The sequence below is a fragment of the Microcaecilia unicolor genome, chromosome 6, assembly GCF_901765095.1.
Source record: "Microcaecilia unicolor chromosome 6, aMicUni1.1, whole genome shotgun sequence".
Lineage (NCBI taxonomy): Eukaryota > Metazoa > Chordata > Amphibia > Gymnophiona > Siphonopidae > Microcaecilia > Microcaecilia unicolor.
The window spans coordinates 315,634,861-315,659,420 of record NC_044036.1 but is presented as its reverse complement, the minus strand read 5'-3'; the positions used below and the strand labels follow the sequence as shown (position 1 = coordinate 315,659,420).

At 42.8% G+C, this 24,560-nt stretch overlaps 1 protein-coding gene across 2 annotated transcripts in view; it reads right to left on the bottom strand.

Moving 5' to 3' along the window:
* The window catches only part of FBF1 (Fas binding factor 1), a 73,270-nt gene extending 49,303 nt beyond the window's left edge, over positions 1 to 23,967 (bottom strand). Inside the window, exons 1-11 of one of the 2 annotated variants that reach the window (XM_030208232.1) lie at positions 23,888 to 23,967; positions 18,721 to 18,834; positions 16,087 to 16,114; positions 15,781 to 15,822; positions 14,159 to 14,249; positions 10,445 to 10,508; positions 9,610 to 9,660; positions 2,419 to 2,563; positions 1,510 to 1,593; positions 823 to 942; positions 125 to 272 (exon numbers count right to left, since the gene is read on the bottom strand). In XM_030208232.1, coding sequence (XP_030064092.1) covers positions 125 to 272; positions 823 to 942; positions 1,510 to 1,593; positions 2,419 to 2,563; positions 9,610 to 9,660; positions 10,445 to 10,508; positions 14,159 to 14,249; positions 15,781 to 15,822; positions 16,087 to 16,114; positions 18,721 to 18,723 — 776 coding nt within the window. In that variant the 5' untranslated portion in view covers positions 18,724 to 18,834; positions 23,888 to 23,967. Of the gene's footprint in view, positions 1 to 124; positions 273 to 822; positions 943 to 1,509; positions 1,594 to 2,418; positions 2,564 to 9,609; positions 9,661 to 10,444; positions 10,509 to 14,158; positions 14,250 to 15,780; positions 15,823 to 16,086; positions 16,115 to 18,720; positions 18,835 to 19,405; positions 19,444 to 23,887 lie in introns of those variants that run through there. The other variant, XM_030208233.1, reaches the window with a different exon arrangement.
* Between the last annotated feature and the right edge of the window lie 593 nt (positions 23,968 to 24,560).

Here is a 24,560-nt window from a genome sequence, read left to right as displayed (position 1 = left end):
AAATTACAATACAGTACAGAAGAGTTGTGGTAAGAGACAGAAAGCATGGAAAGGGCATATCATTCGGTAAGACTATGGGGGGAGTAGGTTAATCCAAATAGGTGAGTTATATCTTGTTCCTTACTCTTCTCCTGTCAAATCCTTCTGCTGAGCTTTGGGACTGTCTCCAAATCCCAAAGCATCCATGAGGTCGTCACCATCATCCTCAAATGTCAGATCTTCTTTTTTGGGGGATCTAGCTGTCATCTTACTGGGACTCAAAATGGACACCTCTGTGAAAGAGACAGAAAGGTTTTCCTGCTGTTGTAGAGTTACCGTGGCGTTGTCATGCACCAATCCGCCACTACCGCTGGCCTACCCCCAGCACACGCTATTTCCCCGAGTGACAGAAAAATTCTTTCAGTGCCAAGGGTTTACCCGGTGGTAATCAGACAGCACCACGCACTGCCCAGTTACCCCCAGGTTAGAGTGGGAGCCCTTACCGCCTCCTGAATAGGTGTCAGAAAGGGATCCCCTGGAAATGGCCACACGGCAAGTGTAAACTTAGACAGCCATTTCCCATTTTTTTGCCTTTTAACTGCGGCAGTAAAAGGGGCCTCAGTGCACGGCAAATCCATGCACCGATGCTATCAAAGGACCCCTTTTACCGCAGCTTGGTAAAAGGGGCCCTATGTTATATTACTGTATACACACCCCCCACACCCCCACAGAAGGAATATGACAGTCTGATAGGGTTTAGTAAATTATAAATAAATCTCACTATATGCCCGAGTTTTGCAGTATTTTATTTTCAATCATAACAAATAAATGATCTTTTCTCACCCTTCGCTGCGGGTGTTGGGGCATTTTGTTCCAAGACTGGTATGGTTTCCGTAACAGGAACTTTCTTGGGTGCACCTCCGTCGTCATCAGACAGGAGTCCTTCCAAAGGATCATCCAGTTCTGAGAGTCACACCAGGCAGCAAACAGGCAAAATGCGTATGGTAAAGGACAGAAATTCCAACAAAAGTAAATACCAGCATAAACACTAAATTAGTTGAGGTCTGTTAGGGTCACTATTGTTTGTTATGTCTGAGAAAAAGTTAAAAGAAAAAAAAAATCAACAAAAAAAAGAGAACAAGAATCCTGTGGTGTTAAAAAAAAAAACCCAAAAACAAAAACAGAACAACTTTTTTTCCCCTTTTCAGCCTGCTCTTAACATTCTGATCCAATATTCACCACCTTTCTGCAGTCGCAGAAAGCGTGTGACCCCAGGGTAGTATAGGACAATGAGGTCCTATGGAATGCCCCATTTGGGGTCACAACCCACAGTTTGGGAAGCTCTGCTCTAGCCTCTCTCATGCCCAACCCAACCCTTGTCTGAATGTAGACAGATGCAAAGTTAAAAGCTAGAAAAAATGACTAGTTCATGCACTTGCAAATACATGAAACACAGATGCATCTTGACATGTAAACATGCACAAATACACATTCACAGATAGTCAGATCTAGCCTGAACCATGAGCCTACCATCAAAGGAGAACTTTCTGTACTGTCGCCCAGAGCCTGCAGGGGCCGAGAGGGGCTTCCTTTCATCAGCTGCAGGAGACTTTCCTGTAAGGAGACAAGCACCTTGGCAGAGGAATCACTTAAGGATTCTAAGCAATCAAAGTGTTGCAGTGTTACACTGAGATGTACTGAGATGTCTTATACAGGAGAGAAAACTAAAAAAATCTAAAAGGAGAAATTGTTTCTAAGTAATCAACTTGTCTCATGTTACATTGTAAAAGCCATTGTTATGGAATACAATACTTTCAATAAAGTAAACAGCAACAGCTCCTGTCAAAATAATTGTGTTTCATATTGCATTTCAATACGCTGTAACTGAAATGTTCAATTTTTAACCATTATACTGAGCAGACTGGAACAAACAAATGAAAATGACTATGATAAATAGACAACCCCCCCAAAAAATAATGTCTGCAAAGCTGTTTTATCTCCAGAAAACTGGATTCAAATAAGAGTACAATTTGAAAATCTTCGTCCCCTCCCATATCAGTGGCATAGCCACGGGTGGGCCCGGGCCCACCCAGTTTTGCTTCGGGCCCACCCAATGGCAGCACACATCATTAGTGTAGCTGGTGGGGATCCCCAGGCCCTGCCAGCTGATGACCATAATTTGTATCAAAGCTTCAATAATTCCCCAGTTTCCTTCAACATTTTTCAGTTTTATAAACAAGTATAAACCCCCCCACCCCGACCTAAACCTCTGCCCCTTTGTACCGCTATATAAAACTTACTTTATAAAAATTATCCCCTGTGTCTAAACAAAACCCACCAATACCCTAAGGAGGAAAAAAGTCCTCAAACAATTTGGACAAAACTCTGTGTGTTTTCCTCATCCATATACTGAGCCTATTCTTTTAAAGGACTTCTTACCTTTTTCAGCACCTGCTGGTCCCCCTACTGGTTTTGAAAAGTCTTCTATAGTGCTACTTCTCTGGGAAACCTTTGCAGATGTTGTATTGGGTGCTGATCTTGGTTTCTTCTTACCAAAGAGATCAGCATCCATATCATCCATATCCTGAAAGGAAAGTTGGGTACGATGAAGCCTAGAACACATCATTCATTGCAGGCCTTGCACTTAGTGAGCAAGATCAAGCCTAATACACAATGGCCATATGTACATTGAAAGCCTTCTTTGATGGTGACGATTTGGAGCAACTAAAGAAAAAAAAAATCACTGTAAATCTAAAAGATGTACCAACGCAAATTGATAAACTAAAGAGAAATAAAATCACCAGGACTAGATGGTATTTCATCCCAGAGATCTGAAAGAGCCCAAACATGAAATTGTTAATAATTTAAAATAGCCACAGTGACCAAGGACTGGATGGTGGTCAGTATAATGCCAATTTTTAAAAAAGGCTTCGGGGTGATCTGGAAATTATAGGCCAGTGAGCCTGACACTGGATCTGGGCAAAGCTAAAAGCTATTGTTAACAAAAAAAAAAAAAATTACTGACCACACAGACATGTTTTAATTGGAATGAGTCAGAATGAATTTAGCAAAGGGAATTCTTGCTTTACCAATTTATTCTATTATTTTGAAGGTGTACAGAAACCTGTGGATACAAATGAATCAGTTGATATAGTATATTTGGATTTTCAGAAGGCATTTTGACAAAGTATTTCACAAAACACCCCTCTGGAAGTTAAGAAGTCATGGAATAGGAAGCAATGCCTTATTATGGAATAGAAACTACTACTACTTATCATTTCTATAGCGCTACTAGATATAATACAAGAAACAGTAGGGGCTATATGTGACCATCTGTGGGAAAAGGTGACTAAAGTCACCAAAAACAAAAAATTTGGTTTTAATGAATTCTATCAGAGAAAACAATTTGTAATATAAGAGTTCAAACCCCATCTTTTTATGTAAAAAAAAAAAAAAAAAAAAGCTACAGAAGTTCAAACATGTAACTTTTGCAGTCTGCTTATAGACACATGACATGAAAAAGTGGCCACTCTCAACATTATGGATCCACTATTTTAGTCATGTTTTCCCAGAGACAGTAAAAAATGAACAGTTTTCCAGCTGGAAACGGACTAATAGTATAATGCCTTGAATGTCTGTATTGGGACCGGCCTCAGAGTAGGTATAAATTTGAGTTGCCTTTATAAAATAGATGTATTTTTGGAATTATTTTCTAGACGCCCTGTTGATAAAATTATCCCCCACATTTTCAATATGTGCCATGGCAACAGAGCTAATAAAAAGATCTCCATTAATAGTGATGCAAATTACTGATACATTTCTACCATTACAGTAAAAACTAATCTCAGCACAAATACCATGCAGGGGACTTGGGTTTGATTCCTGGAGCAGGTCTTCCTGAGTGGCTGCAGAGGCAGCAATCACAGCCCATAGGGATAAGGAGCCCTGGTCAACAGTGACTCCTACAGTTCAGATTTAGAACCATGACTACAGGATTCCAAAAAGAGCCCTGGAACCGAATGCACATACAGAAAAGCTACAGTGAAATCAAAAATGGAAACTGTAACAATTTTGAAGACATTTATAATACTTTGCATCTTTAGTTTTCGTGTGTGCACAACTATTTGAAAAAACGTCAGGTACAAAATAAGTTTGTATCCTCCTGAGCTTCCAGAGCGTTCTAAATACTTTACTAGATACCACTTTCACTTGTGACTCAAAAGAAAGTAAATTATCAATATAGTCGTCCCAGCATTTGAGTTTTTTTTTTTCTAACTTGTACGTTACACCATTGCCAGAAAAACCACCTAATGGCAGGCAACTGAAAACTGCTACTCAGTACCATGAATTTTGTCTTCTTCTTCTTACGCTTCAGTTTGAACTGAGAAATACTGCACCTGAACGTAACTTGTTTTGAAATACTGAGAAAGGCGAGAACTAAATCCAAATTCTTTTATCCCATTAAGTGCTAATATCACTATGGAACTGTATAAATATCTTCTATATACAAAAGGAGAGGCACCAGCTAAGCATTTCATAGCAGGCTTTTTGGTAGGCAGTTGTTACTATTATCATAAATTTTAGGAGTAGTGAGCAAGTTTCTTTTAAAAATAAAATTAAAAGCTGTAGGAACAGGGGAGCCCCAAGGTGAATGCCTAAAGGTGGCTGACTGCTCATCCTGGTACATTTTAGCTGAAAGATAAATTTTAAGCCTAAGTGGTCTTTGTGAGCCACCTTATCTTGAAATTGGCTCTTTGGGAGAATTCATCCTATGTCAGCAGCAGGGTCAGAGTCATCCCCATTTCCCCACACGGGAGACACCTTTCTGATGTCATTATTCTGCTGCAGCTAGCGCAGAATAGGCGCTCCCTGCATCAATATACAATCCTGACACTAACTTGTAATCCATCCAAATCTATACCATTAGGCTTCTGTTGGAAACACACTTCCACATGCTATCTTGAATTCTGGAAACGGGAGAAATGTTATTGACTAAGAGCATTGTGTATTCATTGAGAAGTTTATAGATCAGAACTAGATACATGGGCAAGCTGGTTATCTGCATATATGGAATGAAGGAATTAGGTCTTACCTGATATCTTTCCATTAGTCCTTCCCACTATTAGTTTATCAGGCTAGCAGAGGGAACCTTCAGGGGTACGTCCATGATGATGTCAAAGGTCTGGGAATATTTCATGGAAGCCCCAACCCTCCTCCCATGCCTTTGCAACTTGGAGTTCCAGCCTTGCTAGTTCCTGAATTCCTGTTTTTGCCTAGTCCTGTGTTCCAGTCTCACCTAGCTTTTGAGTCCCTCCTTTATCTCCTTTGCTTTGGACTTAGAGGTGACCTGTCTGCTGCAGTCGGGCCTATGACTGTGGCCTAAGGGCTCACCATCCCCTGAACATAACAATTAGCATGACTGAAAGCAGGACTTCTGACCATATTGCTGACTACCAGGCCAGCATTGTCTGCTGTCTCAAAATTGAGATACAGTCTCCTGAAGACACACAACCAGAGGCTTTCAGCTTATCTTCTGGCAACCAATGAGGCTTAGTTTCTTTCAGTTCTTTCACCAGAGATCTGAGATCTTCTCCAAATAGCCACTTGCTAAGAAAGGGAAGTTTAACTAAATGTGATTTTGATGCTGCATCAGCTGCCCAATGTCACAACCAGAAGTGCCGACTGTGAATGCAATTTCAGGCATGCTCTTGCCATGAATAAGCTGCACACTGTCGCTTGAACGCCGAAAGAGGCCACTTCAAAGGCTTGTTTCAGCGAGCCTTCTAGCTTCCTATCCTGTATGTCTTTTAGGGCAATGCCCCTTCTACCAGCAAGGTGGTCTTCTTAGTCACCACCATAACCAGGAAGCCCACCCTGGGAAGCTGCAATTTATCTTTCTCCTCTGGAACTAAGGTACACAGTAAGCCATGGCTCTTCCCATTCTCAGCCCCACGTCCAGTGAAACCCAAACTGCTGTAATCAGGTCCTGAATGTTTATGCATCGGGAAGACATTAGAAGGACCTCTATACTCCCTCATGATTGATGAAGATGGAACTCCTGATGCTGAAGTAGAAGGCTCCTCAATGGAAAGCACTGCCAGTGCCTAAGAAATAATAGTACTGAGCTCCTGTTTATGAAAGAACCCCAGTACTTTCGCATCATCTCCTTCCTAACAGCTCCTTCAATGACGGTTCCTCTGAATAGACCGAGGCCACATCAGATAAGGAGGGAGAAGCAGAGACAGCCTCATCTGCCCACTCCTGGAGGTCTAAACGAGATCTCTCTGGAGCAAGAGAAGCAGCGGGGCGAGAAACTGAAGTACCTTGCAGCAACTCTGACTGTCCCTGCTTCAATAAATACCCCTGGTGTAAGAGCAGGAGAAAAAGATCCCGATGCAGCTGAATGCTCTGTTGGGCACTGAGGCTGTAAAATGGCAGCTGTGCTCCAGAGGCTGCTCCTCACTGCCTGTCGGCCCTGACAAAATGAAGCCTGTTCCCAAGCTCTTCTGCATCAAACTGTGCACAGGCCCTGCTGGAGCCCAAAGACCCCTGCATGTTTAGATGCTGCGCTAAAGATGTGATGCCGCTGACCGTTTCCTCCGCATCTTGCGGGATTCCCAGCTTGCACACACGGCAATGCCCCGAGCTGGCTGGCGGGTCCCACAGTGGAAACACTGCTTAATTGCCATCGTGGGAGTTGCCATTCATTCCAAACTGTCACCAGTGCACCACAACATGTCCCAAGCAGTGAGTCAGGATCCCTCCCCTGCACCAAGTAGAACGTGCAACCCTCCAAGTGGTTCGGAGTCAACCTTTAGTTGGATTTACCACTGCTAGCTGCTCCCCCTAAGTTCACAGTCTCCACAAGTCTTAGCACAGATGAGGCTCAGGACTGATACTCTGTCCCATGCTCTCCAGCAAACCTCTTTCCTTTTTTTTCTTTCTTTTTTTAAAAGGTTGTTGTGCTGGAGAAGGAGAGCTCCACAGAAAACAGGGGAGAGGTGAAGGGAGGGAAGAAATTTGTAGGGCGTCAGAGATGGGGCATCTGAAGACCTCCAGGTACGACTCTGCAGACTCAAGCCACCCACAAAGCTAAGCTGAACCAGGAAGGAAATCACTCAGAACCAGAAGCTGAAAAGTGTGTCCATCCACCTGCTGGAGACAAAATACTGAGGAGCTGGACTTGATGCCAAAAGAGATGCCTCAGCTCAGTTTTCAATTCTTTATCTCCACCTGCTGGTTGATGGACACAACTATCCCACAGGTTCTGGAATAGCGGGAAGCTACATAATGAAAGCACAGTTAAAATTCATGTGGATGTGATTATTTTGCCTTCTGCTAAAATAAATATATACCTGTGCCAAGCAGTGGCGTACCAAGGGGGGGGGGGGCGGTGGGGGCGGTCCGCCCCGGGTGCCAATGGGTGGGGGGTGCTCCACTTCCACCGCCTCCCGTGGCCGTTCCCGTGGCACCGCACATTAAAAAAAACCGGCGAAGCAGCGTCGCAGGCAGCGCCTCGTGCCCTGCTTGTAAAAAAAAAAAAAAATCAAATCTCCTTCCCCTCCTAGTCTTGACGTTGACTCGGGCCTTCCAATCAATTTGATTGGAAGGCCCGAGTCGACGTCAAGACGAGAAGAAGGAAGGAGATTTGATTTTTTTTTTTTACAAGCAGGGCACGAGGCGCTGCCTGCGACGCTGCTTCGCCGGTGGGGAAGGAGAGGGGCGAAAGGGACTCGGGTGGGGGTGTTCAGAGGAGAGAAGGGGACTGGGGTGGGGGTCTCAGACAGGGGAGGGGAGAAGGGGACTGGGGTGGGGATCTCAGAGGGGAGAAGGGGACTGGGGTGGGGGTGTTCAGAGGGGAAAAGGGGAGAAGGGGACTGGGGTGGGGTCTCAGACGGGGGAAGGGGAGGGGAGAAGGGGACGGGTGGGGGTGTTCAGAGGGGAGAAGGGGACTGGGGTGGGGATCTCAGACAGGGGAGGGGGAGAGGAGAAGGGGACTGGGGTGGGGATCTCAGACAGGGGAGAAGGGGACTGGGGTGGGGGTGTTCAGAGGGGAAAAGGGGAGGGGAGAAGGGGACTGGGGTGGGGATCTCAGACAGGGGAGGGGAGAAGCGGACTGGGGTGGGGATCTCAGAGGGGAGAAGGGGACTGGGGTGGGGGTGTTCAGAGGGGAGAAGGGGACTGGGGTGGGGATCTCAGACAGGGGAGGGGGAGAGGAGAAGGGGACTGGGGCGGGGATCTCAGACAGGGGAGAAGGGGACTGGGGTGGGGATCTCAGAGGGAGAAGGGGACTGGGGTGGGGGTGTTCAGAGGAGAGAAGGGGACTGGGGTGGGGGTCTCAGACAGGGGAGGGGAGAAGGGGACTGGGGTGGGGGTGTTCAGAGGGGAGAAGGGGACTGGGGTGGGGGTGTTCAGAGGAGAGAAGGGGACTGGGGTGGGGGTCTCAGACAGGGGAGGGGAGAAGGGGACTGGGGTGGGGGTGTTCAGAGGGGAGAAGGGGGCTGGAACTGGGGGCTGAAAAAAGGGGCAGAGAGAGAGAGAGAGGGGACAGATCCTAGATGGAAGGGGGAGCGAGAGGGAGGGCAGACCCTGGATGGATGGGAGAGGGAGGGCAAATGGTGGATTGAAAGGGCAGAGAGAAAGGGCAGGCAGTGGATGGAAGGGACGGCAGAGAGGGCTGACACTGGATGGCAGAGAGAGAGAGATAGAGAGAGTGAAGACAGATGCTGGATGGAAGGAAGACGGTGAAAAGAAGATGAGGAAAGCAGAAACCAGAGACAACAAACTGTAAATAAAATATATTTTTTTATTTTTTTTGCTTTAGGATAAAGTATTGTAGATATGTTAAATGTTTATAATAGAACATGTAAATAAGGTAATCTTTTTATTGGACTAATTTTAATACATTTTGACTAACTTTCGGAGAACAAAACCCCCTTCCTCAGGTCAGGATAGGATACTGTAACAGCACTATACTGTACTGACCCAAGGACGGAGGTTTTGGCCTCTGAAAGCTAAATGTATTAGTCCAATAAAATGGTATTATTTTACTTTCTATATTTGTTTTATTTCTATTTGTTAATTTGTAAAGTGGTGATTGGTACTTGTTACTTTTTTTCAAATTTACATCTGCTGTCTTTATATTTTGCACAGTACTAGGGGACAGTTTCTATTTCTGTGGTGTTGCATTGTATGCAGAGTCTGGCATTGGGGGTTCAGTTTAATTTTTGTCTAAATAGAAAGTTTATGATTACTTATTCTATAGTGGATTAGGGTGTATCTGTGTTTGTGAAAAAGACATGGCTTTCAGTTGGCATTGACTGTGCAGGATCTACGATCTGTACTATTCTGTCTAGTTTCATTTTACAATAGGTGAATTGATGTTCTAGTGCTCACTGTAGTGTTTAAGATGCTTTCCTTTTCCTTGTGTGACTCGTAGAAATGACTGCTTATGGTATGGTAGAATTGCTCCATAGGTCCTGAGTGTTTTGTATTCTCGGCATGCCTAGTACTGGATTTGGGGGGGGGGGGGGGGGTGTTAAAAAATGACCGGCCCCGGGTGTCAACTACCCTAGGTACGCCACTGGTGCCAAGTCTTTAGACAAAATACAAAGAAATTCCTTTAGTTACCTTCATTCTTTCTAGTAACGCCAGTGGATCTGCATCTGAAATGTCAGACTCCTGATTCCCAAAAACAGGAAACAGAGAAAAAACAATATCAAATATTTCATCCAAAAAACAAAGAAAAATAATGTTTGCCTAGCTTGCATTTACACATAGGAGATGCTTAATTCCAGAACAATCTGTGTGAAAACCTACCCAAATATGCACCCCAAAAGGGCATAACCCCAGGGAAACATTAGGTAATTTGACTACATGCTGCTTCAGTCAGACCAACTTCAGGGCACTGCTTGTGAGTGCCACCAAACAGACTGCATATAGACAGAAACTAAGAGTCTGGCAATATTTATTATTATTTGTTGCATTTGTATCCCACCTCTTTGCAGGCTCAAAGAAAATAAAGCAGTGAAAGGTTAGCAAATGCAACAAGGAAGACCTGTTTCTCTCCCTCTTGCTCTCTCTGTAGGATGGCATTGACAATAATTCAAGTTGGTAAAACCTTTTCTTTATGAGCAGACTTTTCCTATTTTCTGTAAGGAGAACAAGGAATTGGGGGGGGGGGGAGGGGAGATCGAACTAAAACATGTATTTTTATTAAGAAATTAAGGTGAAAACTGGGGAGAAATTGTGAAATTATTGTATTAAGAATTTTATTTTGTTAACTGTTTGATGCGGAATTCTATGAAAAGTGGAATAACATGTTTTATTAATACAAGCATAATTCCCTATCATGAAAGCTCACCTCCCCCAACCCGTTTAAACAAATTTACCAGCAATGAAGAACTGTAGGAGAATGTTCTTTAACTCTCTATACTCAGAATGTCATTTCCACACGTTTCCTCACCTCTGCAGCTCCATCTACTGCCTCCTGTGCTAGTTTGCTGAAGAAATCATCACTCAGCAGTGCCCTGTCAAACAGAAAGAACCTGTGACAAAGCTGCTGTTAACACAGAATGCATATAACCTTTGGCAGATTGGGGCAGTGGCTTGTGCACATTCTTAATATGAACAACAGAGGTCAAACCTGTCAAAAGCTTAAAACTAGATGGATATTTCACACAGTTTTAAGGAAAGAAGTGAAAGGAAGTGGAAAAGCATTTTGTTTCTTTAAGGTTTTTATTTTGTGATATACTGTGAAATTGTCTGTAACAGAGAAAATGATGGCAGATAAAGTTGAGATAACCTATTCACCAATTACTAATTTGCCATACTCTAGACCATTTCTTTAGCTCCACTAAACCTCTCTTAAACCTCCATTATCCCAACTGCAGAGGACTTAAATACAAATCAATACATGCATCTAGCTTTTCATACATCTGTACGCAACTATGGAATGAATTACCAACCACTACAAGAAAAACACGTGACCTAATGACCTTCCGGAAACTACTGAAGACTTACTTGTTTGAAAAAGCGTACAAAATGGATCCCTCATAACAATCTGACTCCTAAACTACACCAGACACAATTTACATTGGAACTCTTTTAATTTGCCTATTTTATTTACACCCTAATTACTGATAATTACACCATGTCCTGATATCATTATGCTATGTTGTTACCCACTTATCCACTTCTTACTCAACGTAATTTTCGTATGCACTTTAATAGCAATATTTCTGAAATTCTTCTCCGATAATATGATTGCCACAATATTCCTATACACCTTATCTGTTATATATACTCTGATTTTCTATTCCATCAATATGATTGTAGTTGTAGTATATTGTAAGCCACATTGAGCCTGCAAATAGGTGGGAAAATGTGGGATAAAAATGCAGCAAATAAATAAGTGGAGGAGTGGCCTAGTGGTTAGGGTGGTGGACTTTGGTCCTGAGGAACTGAGTTCAATTCCCACTTCAGCCACAGGCAGCTCCTTGTGACTCTGGGCAAGTCACTTAACCCTCTATTGCCCCATGTAAGCTGCATTGAGCCTGCCATGAGTGGGAAAGCGCAGGGTACAAATGTAACAAAAATCAAATAGATAATATTGGAGATTCTACATGGAATGTTGCTACTATTGGAGATTCTACATGGAATGTTGCTATTCCACTAGCAACATTCCATGTAGAAGGCTGCGCAGGCTCCTGTTTCTGTGAGTCTGACGTCCTGCACGTACGTGCAGGACGTCAGACTCACAGAAGCAGAAGCCTGCGCGGCCACATTGGTGATCTGCAAGGGCCGACTTCTACATGGAATGTTGCTAGTGGAATAGCAACATTCTATGTAGAATCTCAAATAGTAGCAACAGTGGAGGAGTGGCCTAGTGGTTAGGGTGGTGGACTTTGGTCCTGAGGAACTGAGTTCAATTCCCACTTCAGGCACAGGCAGCTCCTTGTGACTCTGGGCAAGTCACTTAACCCTCCATTGCCCCATGTAAGCCGCATTGAGCCTGCCATGAGTGGGAAAGTGCGGGGTATAAATGTAACAAAAAAAAATAAAAATAAATACTAGATCCTTCCTCCTGTAATACACACCTTCCAGGGTGTGTACTATGTTGTATATTTTAGTATGATCTACAAAAGGCAAACCGTTTCCAATATCCCCTTCTGCAATATCACTCTGCTTGGAGCTTAATACAGTAAGGCTGATAAGCTGAAGTAACCAGAAAATAAATAAATAAATAAACAAACTTCCAAGATTTAGCAATTCCACATGTACTAGCAAAAATGTGGTGCTTTAATATGGCTAAATGGTTGAAAATTTGCTCAATACATTGTGTAAATGGAAAGCAAAGGACAATTACTGAAAATTAAAAAAAACAAAAGCCTCAACCACCCCGTGGAAAGTCCTAGACTTTAACAAACCTCTGTGGGGTTTTTATCATCGGCATAAGCCCAGTTGAAAAAACAACGGTGAAAACAACTCTTAAAGAGAAAAAGCCACTGCTGAAAAAAACCCTGCATTTTACTTACAATCCCCAACAAAGTACATAGACTGTCCATTAAACACAATGTTGTATTTGTCAAAAACTACATTTCTTCAAAAATTTAGTATGAAAGCTTGAATGGAACGGAAGATGGTACTTAACTAAATTTTCTTGTGTCTCTGCATTCTCCACTGTGAAGAAAGTGTGTTTTAAGCCTGTAAAATATATTGGATATTTCCCTGTTTTAATTATGTCTGAAGTGTATTTCTCCTATTTGGCCAGCAGATAGTGTATGTTTATGCTTAAAGCTGTTATAGGGAACTGAATGTTCTTTTTCTTTAACACAAGCGGGAAGCAAGCAGCAGTATATGTTTAAAACTTGTTCAGTGGGCTCCGATTGGCCTAGAGTTTAAAATTACCCAGTAGTGCTGGCTGTTGCTTTAGCCATAGCCTGGAAGAAGAGAGAGACAGATCTCTTTGCTGAGGCTCTGTGGACAATTAGATGTCCTGATCTTCCCAGGTACTGCTTAGACAGTATATAGATGTTTAGTTAGTGTTCTAATTGATTCATACTTCAGTTACCTGTTATTGTTTGCCAATTGCATATTTCTGTCCACTGTTACAAGTTCTGAGAATAAACACAATTGTTTATTGGCTCTGCCTGTCTGGACCGATAAAGAATCCTGGTGGTTTGTGTGTTGGGACTGTGAGTGCTTTCTGGGAACCATAGGACCACTGGGATTGTGGCCCCAGTAACCTAGAAATCATTAGGAACAATTTGAGCATGGGAGACTCACCCAAAGGCAGTTGTGACCCAGTCGGTGGGAGGAGGGTGCTAGTGTAGAGAACAAGCGGCAGGTGCAGGCAGACCTGAGCTATGCTGAAGATAGACCCTCTAAGTGGCCGTGGGTAACCCCAGGTGGTGGCTAGGCGTTTTGTCACATCTACGTTGTATCCCCTAGCGTTTCCAAACATGCAATGTTTACAATTTTCAAAGCCGCGTTCCAAAATTATTTCAAAGCTTCTTCAAACCCCGACAAGGGGCCCTTTTTGTTTCGCTGAAGCCATATTAAACCACCACATTGGGGGGGGGGGGGGGGGGGGGGGGAATGTGCTGCGTGAAAAGTGTGTGTATCAACTTTTCATTATATTCAGCAGGTTTAAAAAGTTTCCATGCAGTGGGAATTTACTAGTATGAAGTCATCCAGCCCAGAGATGAGGTTATGTGATTAAAAATTTTAATACCACAATTAATTTTGATTACATTTTTTCATTATTGCCCACCCCTAATTGAATAGCATGTTGTGCAGGATACTGAGCCATGCTGAGCATTTGAAAAATTGAAAAGCATATGCCCAAAATGCATGCCGTGATTAAATGCGACTACAATTTTTAATCAATTAATTGCAATTAAAATTTGTAATTGTTGTCCACCCCTACACTGATGTAATCATATTACGAAGAGCAAAAGGAAAAGCATAAGCTCATAACACATCTTGAGCTACTAGTGAAGAGATATAAACTCAGTCCAAAAAATTAAATAAAATTGATACTCACCACTAGAAATGTAAAACGTGTAAAGTATCAAGTGAGCTGATCTAGCCATCTCTATAGCCCCTAATCACATCAGAGGACATTTGGAGGCATGTTAACTAATGGACAGTACTAGTTAGTATGTTCTGCTCTTACTTCTTGCTGGTGGCTGAGTTAATGCTTTTTGGTCTCCCTGCAACTGCTTCTGAAGTTAGGGAAGATTTGCTGGATTTAACCGGGACCCCGTCTTGAAATAAGAGAAAATGAAAAAGTTAGCTTTTTTTTTTTTTATAAACTCTACTTCATTTGGTATTACAGAAAGCAGTAGAAATATAAAAAGATGAGAAAATGGGAACCTGTGGACTTAAAGCTACGGGAGCAGCAGCCTTCGTACTTTCTACATTAGAGCTTTTTTCCATGATTCTATGTTTGCATTTTTAGCCTACCTTCCAAAGAAAAAGAAGACTGCAATTTTACCCCAGTTCTGCCACCAAGAATACCTACCGCTGATCATATAAAAGTGGTGAACTCTTTCCATGTGCCTACTTTTTACTTACATATATCAAGCACTAAGATTTGCAACTCAGAAATTGTTGGATATTCCATCTCATCATGTGATATGCTCTAGCAAATACAGAAGTAAAATTTTCTACGTTGCTAGACCAGCTTATTAGAATAAACTACCTTTGTAAATATGGAATATTACAGACATTAACACTGGGGTTTTCTCAGCTGCTAGCGTGGCTAGCTGTGCGCTAGAGCCAACACAGCCCATTTACTCTGAATAGGCTATATTGGGAACGCCGAGCGGAAGCCGCTAGAGTAGCTTAGTAAACAGACCCCTAAGGAATTTAAAAGAAAGATTAAAACATTATTGTTCATGAAAGCTTACAGCTGGGGGTAATGCATGACATGCTAATATTTGCTTCAGAACTTTGATTTGTTAAATATTTTGAAGTGTCTTTTGTTGATTGTTTTGTTTTTAGATTATGTATGTAATTATGTAATCCACTGAGAACGATGGATCAAGCAAAATAACTTTTTTTTAAATAAAATAATAAATACATCCCCCTGTGCAATTTTTACAAGCCCTTTTCCACCATTAAACATGTTTCATATGTGGGAAAATTAATTATTAAATTATCCCCATAAAAAGCATTTTGCCCCCGTTAGCTGTTTGAGACTTTCCCTCCAATAATGCAGCTGAAAGTCTGGGCACTGCAGCTTTCAGCTATACTGAGAGGAAGCATTCCCAGGGTCATACTCAGGACAGGGAGAGAAATGTAAGTACATATATGGCATTTTCAAAAGTTTGCACATAGACTTTTACTATTAAAAAATGTATCTAGAAAGAAACCAGGCTCAAATGACTGCATGTAATTTTTCACCGTATCAAATTTCAAAGCAAAAGAATGCATATACTTTTAATCTGAAAATGGAAAAAAAAAATCAGACCTTATCTGCCAATTTTCTTTCTTTTAGTCCCACCAGACCAGTCTAGAACCTGTGGGCTGTGTGCATCTGCCGGCTGACGGACATAATCCACAGGGTCTAGACTGGTCTGATGAGGACGCCAGGGAAAGGTGAACTACCCATGTGATTTTTGCCCCAATGTAGACGGTTTTAAAATGGTTCTCACAAATCTCTGTATAGAACAGGTTAATTAAAGAACCTAGGGCTCATGCAATTTTGATAGGTCTGTCTCTCAATAGGTAGAAACGTGCATCAGCTACCCAAGACAAATGAACAACTCTTAAAATCAACTCCAAATATTTTACCATCTGCATCCAAGAGGTCACCCAGCACATCATCTATGGAACCTAAAAGAAGCCACATGTTCAGACATCAAATATGGAAAACAATAAATAAATGAAACTGCAAAATTTACAGAATTAAAATTAAATCACTCAAACGAAAATAATAATAAATGTAATACATTAAATATTTCCTCTGAAAGGAACTTGTTTTTATCACACTGTACTGGGGGAAGGAGGGCTATGAGGAAGAACACACAGGGACACAGAAGGATCAGAGGGAAAGAAATGGGTGGAGGGAAAAATACTAAGCAGCTCAATATACTTTACCTTTCAGTCCTTTTTTAATTTTTGGTGCCTGAAGAGATATTTTAAAAGGGAAAAAAAACAGCATTGTTAAACAGATCAGTCTGATTGATTGCTGAGATGGAGTAGTCTAGACAGGTATGAAGAAAGATCATATTGAAAAAAAAAACATAAAAGCTGTCTCTTACAATAAGTAATCTAAAAGGAAAGATTAAAACGTGTGTCAAGGAATAGAAATTAGGCATATCTTTTAATCTTTCCTTTTAGATTATTTATTTTAAGAGACCGCTTTTATGTTTTTTTCCAATATGGTCTTTCTTCATATCTTTGTAGACTGCTCCATCTCAGTTGTGTGTGGCGTATTGACACACCTTTTGAAGAATTACAAGGTAAAAGTTTAGTTTTGATTAGGGTCTAGTTATGTGTTTTATTAGATATTCTATGATGTATTAAGTTTTGGAGATATACTTTCATGTTTTATTGTATGCTCAACTTTTATTTAAAATTGTAAATGTTTCAAGTATTGTTTCTATCCTTGTGTATTTTAGAAACATGTTTGTATATTTATTCATTTTAGACTCCTGAGGCAGACACTTTTGCCAAAACATGGTGCCGAGTCAACTAGTTGTCCTTTTATGGATACATCCTGTGTATGACATTCTTCAGCTCTCTCATGTTTTGTTGTCTACACTACCCCTTTGTTCACCCTTCTATGCTTGTAGTGTTCATCATTCTTCTACTTCGGTGGTTGACCTTCACATTGCCTGCAAGTGAAATTGCAAAAGGAAAGTCCTTGTGGAGTTTCCCTTTCAATAGCTTTTGCTGGCCAGCTGTACTGTCGGTACAAAGTACCCATGAACTCCGCACTTGTTCTAAAACAATGTCCATGCTGTAAAGCACATGTGGGACTTCAAAATTAAACCCTCTGAGGGTGGACTGCCAGTAGCCTAGTGGTTAGTGTAGTGGACTTTGATCCTGGGGAACTGAGTTTGATTCCCACTGCAGCTCCTTGTGACTCTGGGCAAGTCATTTAACCCTCCATTGCCCCTGGTACAAAATAAGTACCTGAATATATGTAAACCACTTTGAATGTAGTTGCAAAAACCTCAGAAAGGCGGTATATCAAGTCCCATTTCCCTTTCCCTCTTTCCTCCCTCTACTCCTTTGTGGTGTGGGTACCTGTTCATAGGAAGAAAAAGAAGGCAATTTTCATTCCCCCAATATATCTATTTAAAATTCTTATAAACTGCCTTTCTTAGCCAAAAGACCACTCAAAGTGGTATACAATAATAATGGAATTATGATGCACATTTCAAACTAGAGGCCAACCAAATTTTGGTTTTGGACCGAAACTGACCCAAACTCCAGGTTCGGGTTTTGGCCGAAAACGCGCTGAAACCAAACTTCTCTATGCCCCCCCCCCCCCCCCCCCCGTGATCATTCTCCTGTACCTCCCTTCATGTCTGACCACCCCTAGGTCTTCCCCAGGCCCACCTTAATGAACCTCTGGTGGTCTTTGAGAGCAGGAACAGACCCCACTCATTTCTGCCCTATGCGCTGCTCCAATCCAAATGGCTGCTGAGACTGCCACAGGAGGTCCTGGCAGCCATTTTCTGATTGGAACCAGCACGGCAGAGGACTCACTCCTGCCCATGTTGGTTCCAATCAGAAAATGGCTTATGAGACTGCCGCGGGAGGTCCTTGCTGCAATTTTGCAATTGGAATCAACACAGGCAGGAGCAAGTCCTCTGCCCATGCTAGTTCCAATCAGAACCCCCCCCCCCCCCCCAACAGCAGTCTTGCCAAGGCTGTCACAGGAATTCTCGACAGCCATTTGGATTGAAGCAGTGCACGGTCAGGAAAAAGTGGGGTCCGTTCCTTCCCCTCCCCCCTGAAGAGGCCACTAGTCCACCAGAGCTTCACTAAGATAGGCTCTGGGAGGGCTCATGGGTGGTTGGGCCAAAAGGGGGGCAAGGGAGACAGATTGAAAGAGGGGGGGGGGGGTGCTGCAGTTCACTTTACAGCTTCAATTTCTACTGATACCAAGCAGCCAATTTTGTTCAGAGATCCTGGGTTAAATCAGGTTCTATGTCAGACTCCATGCTGTTATCATGGGCCCACCCTCTCCATCCTTCCCCCCCCCCCCCCCACACTTCCTTACCCTCCTACCTCAACTGTGTCTCAGATTAACCCAGTGCTGCTGCATGTAGGGGGAGAGAATCTGAAATTGGTATTGGATTGCTGTGATTTTAACATGAGGAAAGAGATTTGGGGTTGTGTTCATAGAGGAATTGTTTTTTTTTATTTGATAAGATGTATAGCACTGTTTTTTTGAGACTTGGCATGTTAATGAGAGTTTTCTGGTTTGTTTCCTGAAATTAAAAAATTAAGTAAAAAAAAAAAAACCCCTCCATGCACAAATAGCCCACTCTTTGGAAATGCTTTAATTTTTCTACAGAAGGTAAGAATATCTTAGTAAATTAGGCTTATAGCTGGTTAAAAACTGCAGACCAACTGCTTCCATTTGAGATAGGGGCCACAGGTGCATAAATCCTTCTACAGTTCCATTAGTCCCTGCCAACTTTCCTTGCAAATTAATCAGTGCGAGTCCATTTCAATATCTTGTGTTTAAACCCGGTTCTGTATTAATTTCTTTACCATCGTCTGGTTCCAGTAGGCTTTCCTCTCTTCTTGGATCTACTGGATCATCTCAGGTCTTACTTTCTTGAGTCTTCCGCTTTTATATAGCTGGTAATCACATCTGATTTCTCCCTGAAAGCCAGTTCAAAAGACAGACTTAACAGACAGGTAAGACTGTATGTCTTTCTGGCTAGCTGAATTACATAAGAACTGACATACTGAGTCAGATCAAGGGTCCATCTAGCCCAGTAGCCCGTTTCCAACAGTGGCCAGTCCAGATCACAAGTATCTGGCAGAGTCCCAAAAAGCAGCAAGATTCCAGACTAATTAACCTCAGGGAAAAACAGGCTATTAAGGAAGCTGTAGCCATTGTAAACAACGTTTGTATGTTCCTATTATAAAGGAAGTACAGTTGGTGAGATACAGGGAGAGGGCTTTCATTGCGAGGATGCCTATGTTGTGGAATTACCTTTGTAATGAAATCGATTTGGTTAGGTTTAAGAGGAGATTGAAAATATTTCTATTTGAACATACTTATGGTTAAATCATGTAGGTAGGAGGGTGTGTTGGGCTAGTCTGTAATGTTAACTATGTTTTGTAAAATTGTTTTTACTAGTACTGTGAACTGCAGGGAGCAAATCAGATCTGTGGTATAAAAGTGTAAATAAAATAAAACATTGCCTTCATGGCAGTACTGTACAACCTGTGATAGAGTCACATCCAGGATAGTTGGGTTAAGGCAGTTTCAGTCTGAAATACAAGTCCCAGAAGGCATTGCAGGCAAGGAGCCAGGGGGTGAGATGAGGAACTCGGACTGGACTCCTAGCTGCAATAGGGGAAGACATGGGTGTTAGCTGGCAGGATATGTAGATTGGCTGCCACTAGGGGGAAAGAGAGATAGGAAACCCTGTGGGCAGGAGCTCATCATTAGTCTAATGCTCAACTCAGCTGGTATGGGTGTGGGGGAAGCTAATGGAAGGAGAATGATTGGTTGTGAGAGCAGAAGCCAGGGATTGATTAGGCAGGTGGGAAGAGAGAAGCAGTTGCAGGCTGAAAACCCTTGGGTAAGAGAGGTCCCTAAAGTACTGCAGCAGGCTGACATCCCAAAAGTATATGCAGGCTGAAAATCCTTGGATAAGGGAGGTCCCTAAAGTATTGAATTCACCAGTGAAGCTGATGCAGGGTAAAATCCCTTGGGTATGAGGCGTCCCTAAAGTATTAAACTCTCCTGAAGGTAAAGAGAGTAGAAGGTAGAAACTGCTGCTTTGTGATTTAACTGTGATGATGAATTGAATGAACTGCTTCTATTTGGAATTGAACTACTGCTTATTGTGCACTGGATAAAGAGCCCAGACTGGAGCTAACTGTGAGCCTGTATTGAATCCTGGCATATGCTGATAGCCTACTGCTTAACATAGTAACATAGTAGATGACGGCAGAAAAAGACCTGCACGGTCCATCCAGTCTGCCCAAGAAGATACATTCCTATGTGCTACTTTTTTATTTGTACTGTCCTCTTCAGGGCACAGACCGTATAAGTCTGGCCAGCCCTATCCCCGCCTGCCAACCACCAGCTCTGGCACAGACCGTATAAGTCTGCCCAGCACTATCCCCGCCTCCCAACCACCAGCCCCGCCTCCCACCACCGGCTCTGGCACAGACCGTATAAGTCTGCCCAGCACTATCTCCACCTCCCACCACCGGCTCTGGCACAGACCGTATAAGTCTGGCCAGCCCTATCCCCGCCTCCCACCACCAGCTCTGGCACAGACCGTATAAGTCTGCCCAGCACTATCCCCGCCGCCCAACCACCAGCCCCGGCACAGACCGTATAAGTCTGCCCAGCACTAGTCCCGCCTTCCCTGACTACATCACTAGACCATCAGGGATTGTAAGGTAGTCCTGAGGGGAGTGGGGTGGCTATTCTTTGTATTCTTTTATTTGTGCTGGGATTGCAAGTAATGCATTTATGATTTTGCACAACAGTGCTCCAAATAAATGCTACGACACAGGACTAAAACTAAGACGTTTTGAGCTAGACCTGTTTTTATAATAAGGCACAAAAGGGTAACCTAAATGACCAGATGACCACTGGAGGGAATCAGCGGTGACCCCCCAATATCCCCCCCAGTGGTCACTGATCCCCTCCCACCCCCCTGATAGCCTACTGCTTAAAGGGGACTATTTGCCACACACTTTCAGGTGGCTTATATGTGCTTAAGACTGAAGGTGAATGCTGCTGTTGGAACTGTGTATCAAGTCTACTAGAAACCTGCATGGAATAAAGTCCTTAAGATTGAAGTTGCTGGTGGACACTTATTTCTTGACTGTACCGCGAGCCTGTGGCGGGAGGAGATTGTTCTAGCCTTGGCTGCACTTAGAGGTACTTGGTTACAAAACGGACCTTAGAAAAAGTATACAGTTATAAGCCAAGTCAAATGTTTTGAAAGCTAGAAGTGGTGGCGGGGGGAAGCAAGATATATGTACTTCTCAGTTATCACTAAAAAATGGCTTGGGGAGAAGCTTGAGGAGGGTAAGATTTACATGCTTAATTGCTCAAGATATGAATTTTAGGTACCAATTAACAATTACTAACAGTTTATCAATCTAAGCTAACCATTACAAAATGAACAGAGGCAGGACAGTTGTGGAGAAGAACAGTTCAGACTTAATAACAAAAATAAAAATTTGAGTCTCATCAAGTAATCACTCTCTCTAGAGGCTAGAGAGGATGAAATGAGAAAAGGGGTAGAGCTGAAGGAAGGGAAGAGGAGCATGGTTAGAGAAGAGGGATAGAGTTAAGGACAGGGGTTTAATAAGTGAACTGAGAGGAGCAGCATAAGGGAAGGACTAGGATTATAGAGGACAAAATGAGGATCATAAGGAAGGGACATGGTTAAGGAGAGGAAAGAGATTTAGAGTGAAGGACAGAACATAAGGGAGAGAAGAACCAAGGGAAGAAAAGGGGGGAGGTGCAGGGAGCCAGAACAGCAGACATGCAGGAAGGAAATTGGGAGAGTGCTTGAGGGACAGAGAAAATATTAGACAAAATGCAAGGTTGGATGGCAGGAGAAGAGGGAGGTTGGCGAACGATAGTGAGAGTGAATAGTGCAAGAGGATGAGAAGGAGTGAGTGCAGGGCAACAGGAGAAGAGAAACCTACCTGTCCACAACCACACACACTGCCAATAAGCCCACACCACAATGTCAGGAGAGATCTCAGGAAGGGGGAGAATGCAAGGGTGGGTGACAGGGAAAGGTGGTGAATGCAGGAAAGAAAGTGGCACATGGTAAAGAGAATGGAAGAGTTCAAGAGGGTGGAAGGGAGAAGAATAAGTACGAGGGTACAGGGGAAAGAAACCTAAATCCTCCCAAAACCTCCACACACATCACTCGCACCCCCAGAGATAACCAATCAAATTACGTGCTAAAGTTATAGAATATTGGTTAGTGCCCAACTAGCAGTCATGTGCATAAGGACTAGAATTCTATAACAAGCACGCTAACTTTAGGTACCCTCAGACCCCCTCATTTATAATGGAGTGCCCAGAAGGAGCCTATTCTATAAAGGGGCAGTAGGTGCCCCCTTCCTGTCAAATATACACCACATAAGTCTACTTTCCTTTATGGAATGCTGGCATAACCAGGTATATAAGCATGTATATGGTTACTCCAGCCAGAGATGGTGTAAATACTTGCACCTAGATAATGAAGATAACTTATAGAATACTGTAAGTTACACAGCTATGTGTCTGCGAGTCCTGTCCAAACTGCACTCAAGTGTATGTTCACCTGTCAAATACATACTATATAAGATGTGCACATATTTACAGAATAGTACTTAGGCAGATTTTTACAGAATAGTACTTAGGCAGAATTTTGGCATTTATGTGCATATGTGAACAGATATGCACATTGCTACCATTATTCTATTTGTTTATTTAAATAAATTTATACCTGCACATTGTTACATTTCTAAGTGGTTCACATTCACAATAGAACATTATGAATACAGACAAACGCAACATCAATAAAATACATAACTAAGCAACAGAAGGAAAAACTAAAGCAAATGTGATTTCACTGACTTATGGAGCAAATTACATTTTAATCATTGACATGTCTATTTGGCATTTAAATGTTAGCACCTTCTTTATAGAATTATAGTATTAAGCTATGCTGCAAGAAAGGCACTGGAAAACAGAATTGACAGAGGCAGGTGTCAGCTCATAGGCTAACCAATTTACCAGGCATTAGTTTTTGGATCTGAGTACAGGTCATCAGATGGATGATGAAGTGGACTCTGGCTCATTGGAAAACAGACTTTACAAAAGTCTACCTTCAGATTTTCCAACTTCATTACAGACTTGATTTACTAAGATTTTTTTTTTGTCATTAGACACACAAAACAGAGAAAATGCCTTCGTACATCTAATGCAAACAAGTATAGTTTCCATGTTGAAGACTCCATCTCCTAAAATGAGGCACAACTTTTCTCACTGCTACTTATCCAAAGAAAGAGCTGTTCATCCAGGGGACATTTATTAAGTTGCATCCTCCTGTCCCGCCCCCAGCATACAACCCCCCCCCCCCCCCCTCCCTAATAAATCAAACCTTCACTGGTTGAAAGTTGAAACAATAGTTAACCTATGAAACTGAGCGACATACACATGAGCCCTGATTGCCCCTCGGTTCATCTTTCTGAACTGTGGCCAACTTACTAGTACTGAGACCCAAAGAATAAGAACAGAGAAACGTGTGTACTCCCTCTCAGGTCCACCTGGACCATCCAAGAAAACGCTTTTCCCCGGCCCCCATGTTTCTTTAGAAAAGGTGACCCAGCCGGGCCACCACCACCTTCGCTCTCCATGTCGAGACCCAAGCCAAGCGACAGTTCTGCAGTCTCGGTTGCCATGACAGCGGTTACGCGTGGCCTCATTCACCTCCCCATCATCGGGAAGCAACCGGCAGGCGAGTTGCACCTCATTTGTCTGGAAAGCCCTAATCTAACTGTAAGCTGACTCGGCCACTTAAAGGGGCAGAGAGACCAGCTTCCTAAACGGGAAGCTAATGGTACCTTCTATGTCATCAAAGAACACAAGGATGGGTAGTGGAGGAGGTAATGCGGGACACAACACCAAGAAGAGGAACTGTTCAAGCCATCACTTTAGGCCATGTCCTCTTACACTCCACAGGCAGGATTCGATTCCAAGAGCATCCAGGTAGCTTGTTGATGCTCGTTCCCGCGCCCAGCTACCAGGCCTCTTTTTCTTGTATACTGCATATTGCAAGCCTCATTTCTGACGCTCCAATAGTCTCTGTGCACTGCAAGCCTCATTTTGGTGCGCCAATAGTCTCTCTCTATCTGTATTCCAAGCCTCATTCTGGTGTTCCAATAAACTCTCTCTCTATTGCCTGCATTCATTTCTGTTAACTTGTTTGAATAGAGCTGTGGACGTCTAATATCCTAATACTTGTGTCTGTTGTATTATTTGAAAATGCCACAATATTTTCACCTGCCATGCTTGGTCCTGAGGGAGGAGTGTGCTGGCTGCCTATGTTATTCCTCTGAGAGGCTGTAAGTAGGACCTGTCTAATCATAAGCAAGACTAGGAAGTCCCTCAGGGCAGCAGCAAACAGCAGCCGTAGTCAAAGAAAAAAAAAACAAACCTTGACAGCCACACCAACTCAAAGAACTATCAATGTGCACTTTTATCTGCGGGAGGAGTGGGCAACGTGCACAAAATTTAATATTTAAAACCATGCACCTTGAGGGAGGCCAGATTAAGGGCCTAAAATTTAATCGAAGCGGGGATTAAATCTGAAGGTTTGCATAGGTCTACCAGTATTCCTGTACTG